Source organism: Motacilla alba, chromosome 1A, assembly GCF_015832195.1.
Source record: "Motacilla alba alba isolate MOTALB_02 chromosome 1A, Motacilla_alba_V1.0_pri, whole genome shotgun sequence".
Classification (NCBI taxonomy): Eukaryota; Metazoa; Chordata; class Aves; order Passeriformes; family Motacillidae; genus Motacilla; species Motacilla alba.
The window spans coordinates 37814734-37821821 of NC_052031.1; the positions used below are offsets into that span (position 1 = coordinate 37814734).

Genomic DNA, 7088 nt, shown 5'->3' on the forward strand with positions numbered 1-7088 from the left:
TGTTCAGTGCCTGGAGAAACTTCACCATGCAAGTTGAAAGCATAGAGGTGTAAGGATGTCTGAACAAACTGGAAATAGGGGCTTAAAACACAAACTGCTAGGAATACATCTTTGGCTTTGGTTTTTCTTTGCCTGCTTTTTGTAACGACAGTATATTTGTTCCTTGAAAAACACTGAAGTACTGTGAACATTGCTTGCAGTCCTTAGCATGCTGGCAGAAGTGGATGCTTTGTAAATAAAATCCTGACCGTTAGGCATCCTGACCGTTAGGCATCCTGACCGTATAGTCAGGCATCAAGCATCAAAGTAATTTTCTGGATCTTAATGCTGCTATTTGATTATTTTCAGATGGCTTTCAGGTACCAGTAATCCCTAAACTATGGTGGGCTCTACTCTCCTGGGTAGGAGGATCTGTTGCTGTTTCGCTCCTGAGGGCAGCCCCTCAACAGCAGATGGGACTCATTTATGAAGCAGCTGGCATCAGTCCCCCCCTCTCTCATTCCCTCCCCATCTTTCTCATGTGGAGGGGGTATGTTACTGTGATTATGTTTTCAGTTGCTTTTCCAGTGTAATGCATCTACACCATCCAAAAATTATCTGGAAGCTTGACTGTCTCCAAATATGGGCCCAGATGTCCAGCTGAGATATGGCTTCCTTCCCCTGCTGGTGTTGCAGCTGCAGCTGGTCTCACCCCTGAATTGAAGAGAGTTATCAGGCAGCTCCACTGTATCCCTCTTTGGACCTTTAAACTTCTATTTGAAAACCAGAAGGCAATGAAAGAGTGCCAGTAGGAGCTGCTAACACCCTGCCCTTTGTGAAATCCTTTTGTACGGTCCCTCCTCTAGGTACCAGCACACCTCATACAGCAGGGGAGCTTAATTAAATTTTAACATGGTCACTGCAGTTTTAAATGAGTTGAGATTATGTAAATATTGCTTTCTTCTTTCAGATGAATATGCTAATGAGGCTTCAAGAGGCAGCCAACTATTCGAGTGCACAGAGCTGTGACAGTGATAGCACCAGCCACCATGACGACATTTTGGATTCATCCCTTGAATCAACTCTCTGAAAGGGACAAATCTTGCTGTAGGATGATGGTAAAATCTGTTTCCACTAGACCACTGCCAGTATTAAAGCAGCACACCGAGGTCTCTCAGTAAGAATGGTGTGTTGTAGGGAGGCAGGAGACCTAACTCTGCAAAGTCAGGAAGAAAAATTGAAGTGGAAAGCTTGAATTAGTTTAATTTCAAGGCATTTCAATACCTATGGAGCCAAGTGAGACTCCATTTGTCAACTGGAAAGTGCCCTAGACCAAGGGCATCTGAGCAGATTGCACACGTGTTAGCCAAACTGGAATATTTTTTTTCCCTTATCCTCTTTCTCTCTCTCTCTGTCTCTCTGTGTTTCTCTGTACAAGTTTACAGTGAAACTTCTTCGGATTTTTTTTCCTTTAGTTTATCCTGAGGTGCTGCATGAACAATGCAGTCCTCTAGTTATCTTCTAACCTCTGTTGTGCCACATGGTGCTGGTCACAGGACGGCAGTGGTGTTTGTGTTATACACTACTGCCCATTCCAAAATGAGTAAAAGATGATAGTAACTCAGAAAGCACAAACAGTATTGTGCAATCACCAGAAAACATGACTGTGATATGCTGGATAAGTGCCAATTTAATTCTAACTGCCATGGTCACGGTGATGCGCTCCATAAAGTTTTTAGTACACAAGTCACAGATTTTATAAAGTTATTTTTACCACAAGGGTCTTTTTTAACCGCCTGCCCACTCCTTAACAACAGTTTTCTACCAATTACTAACCAACACTGATTAAAGGCTTTTTAGGGCTTCATTTGTTTGAGCCTTTTCAGTGAAAGAAGGAACATTTCTTATGGTGCTGTCTCACTGCCTTAAAACAGATTTCTAGAACAGTTTTACAGTTGGTTTAATTCCTAAACCATTGGTAATTTACACTGTTTTTTTCTTCATTTACTAACAAGAAAACATCAGTTAACATAGTAGCCTCATATCTGTATATCATGATTTTTTAAAGTAATGGATACGAGAAAGAACAGTTGCTATATAATATTTTTATCTTGTGAATAGATTTCTCTGCCTACCCTCAGAAGTACACAAGGAACCCAAACCCACTTTCACTGCCACTTAAATGCTGACAAAATCGGCTCAAATCCATTTGGTCCCATGGAATGGAATTTTTGGGAGGATAGATGTTTTGAATACTTATCCAGCAGAGCTGGATGCACTTGATGCAGCATGAGCACAAATATATGGGTTTGTTTTTTTTTTTCCTTTTTCTAGTTTCAGCATGTTGTTTTGATTGCTATAGTTGTACATGAAGAATTCAGCATAAAAGAACACTGAAGCAGTGATGTCCACTGTGGAAGAGGAAGAGTTTATACTGTAAAAGTGGGTTGGTTTTGCACAGTCTACTGGGTGGGTATTGTAAATATAGAGAAAAAGAAAAAAAAAAAAAGAAAAAAAAGCCTTGCACAAATCAAATCAAAAGCAAACAAACAAAAATATTGTATTTTATTCTGTTGGTGTTAAGAGATGTTTCACTTGCTGAGATTTCCTGTATGTTGCAAACAAATACAGAATGCAAAACCTAAAAGCTGTTATTACCTGGTGTGTTTGTCCTGTACTTACAGTTGTTACGACTATGCAGGAGCTATCAATGCCACAGTTAGCACGTTTCAATATCTGTATGAAACCAATACATTTTGGGGGGAAAAGTTTGAAAATGTTTGAAGTTCATATGTCATGGCAGGCTACAACCAGACTGCATCCGGACTGCTCAGAGTAACTCTTTTGCCACCAGAGCCATGGTTAAAATAGGTGCAGGTGAACAAGAAGGTACCTAAGGGCTCTGGCATTGTGTAGTCATGTACTGTACACCTCCATGGATGTTACCTTCGGGATGTGTATCTGGTGCTATTCACTCCTCGTGGCCACCCCGTGGCCACCTGCTGTAACTTAAAGAAATCAATGCAGTTTCCAAATGGCACTGAGCTGCATCGCTGAATCTAGAGGTTCCTACACGGTGCTATTGCCCTAATAAAACTCTGAATTTATGCACGTAGGATTCAGTCTGACCAACATTGTGCCCCCCAAACCTCGATCCATTTCTGATGCAAAATGTCAGTTCATACACCTTGACTGACTCAAAGAACTAAAACAAAGCTGCTCTTTCTTGTACCTGTGCTCTGAGCAAACCTGCAAATCTTTTCCTGCCATATTTAGCTCACAAACACACAATATTACATATACAAAACTTCCTGCAATACATCTCAGTGAGTCCACCTAGTTTACAACTCAGAAATTGTTTGTGAAACATTTGTCTGTATACATTTTATATTTTGTACATTTTTGATGTAACATATCTTGTAAATAGACAGAAACAGTGAAATAAATCATCTGAAAATTTTTGTAGTCTTTGTAAAACCCTAATAATAAGTATTTGGTGTCATCGGACTTAACTGGATGATGTATTTTCTATTGGTTTATTGTTCCTCTAGCTTGTAAACCAGCTTGCGTATATTTTTTTTGCAGGTGTGCACACTGTATCTGTCTAAATTATTACTTTGCCATTAAAGTGAAATTATTTATTGAAAACACAGTCTGATGTTTTTGCAGTCAGGACTACTTAACAGATATTATTTCAAATATATGAATATGAAAACAAAATGACATACTGAAGGATGTGATTTTTCTGTATTCAGCACAACTGATCTCTGCAGAAACAAAATTAAGTACTGTTTCCATTTTCAGTGATTCAAAAGGATTTTTGAATGGCTGCTTCCTCGGTGGGAACAGGTTATGCCATTCAGAAACAACTTCACAATCTCCCCATTCTCAGGATTATTTTAAAATACAAGCCTATTTATTTTAGTGACAAAAAATCTGTCCAAAGCCGGTGAAGTATAATGCCTTATTTTGAAACTCAACGAACTTAGAACTACTTTCTCAGCAGGTATACATCAATGTTACTTGATAGAATTCAAACAAAGTAAGTATAATTGTCTTAGTCACCTAATCATAGACTTTGAGGTTGGAAGAGATCATTATGCTCCTGCAAGTTGGAGCACCTCAGCTGTATGTCTCAGCTGCTGGTCTGTAATTTCTCCTGGAAGTGCAATATCCCAGGAGAGACCTTTAGACATATCCGTACAGAGTAGAAGATTCATCACCTTCTAAAGATGTGGGTAATTATTCACTGGGTGGTTTGGGTTTTTTAATGGCTTTATTTGCAGTTAAATCTTACATACCACTTTTTCAAGAGAAGAATATCCCATACTGTCCTTTGTTACGCCCTTTCTTCTTACACTAAAAAGCAAGTTACAATCAAAAACATCTTTTACAATAGTCTTCTTTGCTTGTCTTTTTGATAAGACAGGCAGCTTGCTTATTCCTAGCTTTTCACAATAAGCCATGCCTTTCAGGCCTCACCATGTTTATTGCAGGACTCTATGACTATGTGATTTATCAGACAGTCCATTCTGAAATGTGGGTGTGAGAGTCACACACAGCAATCCTGTCATGGTTTTACATTTGCTATAAACAGAGCTAATATCACCTTCCTACTCCCACTTCATATTTTCCCTGCTTAGGCTTCAGGGCTGACATTCAGTCTCTAATTGCATCATCCCACTGCAAACTCATGTTCAGTTAATTATCTACCAAGACCCTGACTTCTTTTCATGTTCTATCATTTTGAAATACTTAGTCCAATCCTGTCTATATAAACTATGCTCTTTCTTCCTTAGATATCTTCCTTAGATATATGAGTGCAAATTTATCTGTATTAAAACAGGATATTAAAATCAGCCCACCCCACTAAATGATCAATTCTCTACAGTTATCATCTTTCTAATTTACAACATCACCAGCTTCCACAATTTCCAAAACCTGCATTGTCATTTTACCATGTCTTTCAGATTGTACATAAAGGTAATAAGTTATGTTATGTCAAGAGCAGAGCCCTGCACAATCCTGGTAGAACCTTCCATGAAGTTTTCCTGTTTACAGCGACATAGTTTACAGCTACTCCTGCCATGAGTGTGTTTGTATTTCAGTTAATATGGATATAAGGTTACAAAGTCACGTGTATATAATATTACAGGAAATTCAGGATGAATTACATGGCTTCTCCATTAGCGTAGGTCTCCAAGGATGGATTAGATTCCTTTCTGCTGAAAATTACATATGTAGAGATTATCTTCCACAGAAAAAGGACTAGACTAGGGTGATCTCTGTGTGCCTTTCCTATAATTCAGTGCTGCAGTCTTTGCACGTTGTCCAGCTGCCATTACTTAAGGGAAAAGATGTGAAATTTAATTGTTAAACTCATTTTGTGTCTCCTGTCTCAGCATATCTACCTATTAACCTTCATCTGGAGACCTGCTTGGTGAATGCCCAGGTTCCCATGACAGGAATGGGATAATGCAGCCTCAGAAAGAAGTGTTTTTAGCAAAGTACTTGAGACATTGCTCTTGCTTACAAGAACTCATTTTTTATGCTATCATTAACTAACTACAGTGTTTCTCAGCACACGCTTTTTCTTGATAACTGAATAATGTCACACAAATTAAATGCTAACACTAAGTTTGGCAATGCAAGAGCTCCAGATGCACTGTCATGGGAGAAATGTAATTCTTGTAATAATACTAGCAGCAGAAAATAGAATCTGTCATGAAAGATAAATTAACTAATGCCAAGGCCATGTGACCTTGCCTTTATACACTAAACTGCATTTACTATTCCTTGTTCACTTGCAACCTTAAACAAATGCTGATAAATAGCAATGACAGAGCACACTGAATAATCATGTCTTTAGTAAAAAATGTCATAAATGAAATAATGCTTCACCTTTGTCAGTGCATTTACTTGCTTTTCCAGCAGTTTTTGTTAAATTAGATTATACCATTTAGGAAACTTAAATGCATCTTGACAATTAAATGCCAAACCTGGAAGAAAAGACACCTGGTATCAAAATAAAGCATGTATGTGGTGACACATGACCAGCACTAATAATTTTACCATGCCTTATATGGATGGCTCTGACAGAACAAAGAAGCAGACAAAATACATGTCACCTGTACGATGAAAGACCAAGGACTTAGTGAATGAAAAATTAATTTAAATTAGTGAACGGTATTTTAGCACTGATAATTCAATGCACCTTAGATACGTTGTGCTGCACTCTGCAAGTGCAGTGAAAAGACATACACAGTCTGAAAACAGAGTCTTCAGTGCAGGTAAGCTGTTCCACTCATGCAGGCCACATGCCAGAAAGACATATGGCTTCTGTACAGCAGTTCCTGAGCTACCAGACATAGTTTGTTGGCAGAATGAATAATTTAGCTCCATCATTACCACACTCTTCATGTAACTGCCATGATCTTTAGCATACTCTGTCCCCGCTTTTCCGAGTCGAGCTAGTGGCACTGTTTCGAACTACTGGTACTGACTCTTGATGGTGGCTGTGCAAAGTCACACTGGAGGCAGAATTTTCATCTTAACTAACAAATTCATCTTTACTAACAATCTTAACAATGTAAATGTATTTTTCACCTAGAGGAAATAAGAAACATAAAAGCTATATAAGAAAACCTTGTTGTCTCATTAGTAGTTACTCATTACTACTTAATGTCTTTGTATCACTGGTTTTGTAGAGTCAGTGTGTCTCCAATACTTTATAAATAGCTTTCTTGTAAAAACAAATTATGTTTCCAAGTAAAAAATTAGACTGCTTGTTTGAGAGCTGGTTATCACCTTGTACGAATCTACCAGCCTGTTTAACAAACTACATCCACACACAGTAAATTTCACCTCTGGCTTAAGGGTCTCTAGGGTTAAATACCATGTTTAGTCTTGCTATGTATTCTGAGTAAGTCATGTTCTTTAATTTCTGTCCTGAATATAGGGTTAAGCATGTGAAGTGCTTCCCTAATTTCAACTTCAGTGCCTGCAATTTATTCCTCCATAAACCATCATCTTCAGAGAATAAGATGGTCAGCTAACTGCTTCAAGATTCAGCTGAACATTGTAGCAACTGTGCAGAGTATTACAATCAA

At 38.3% G+C, this 7088-nt stretch overlaps 1 protein-coding gene across 14 annotated transcripts in view; it reads left to right on the plus strand.

Moving 5' to 3' along the window:
* NAV3 (neuron navigator 3) overlaps positions 1–3627 on the plus strand; it is a 509706-nt gene extending 506079 nt beyond the window's left edge. For 13 of the 14 annotated variants that reach the window (XM_038153422.1, XM_038153423.1, XM_038153424.1 and 10 more), the window contains one exon: positions 950–3627. In XM_038153422.1, coding sequence (XP_038009350.1) covers positions 950–1069 — 120 coding nt within the window. In that variant the 3' untranslated portion in view covers positions 1070–3627. The remainder of the gene's footprint in view (positions 1–949) is intronic. The other variant, XM_038153418.1, reaches the window with a different exon arrangement.
* The last annotated feature ends 3461 nt before the right edge of the window (positions 3628–7088 follow it).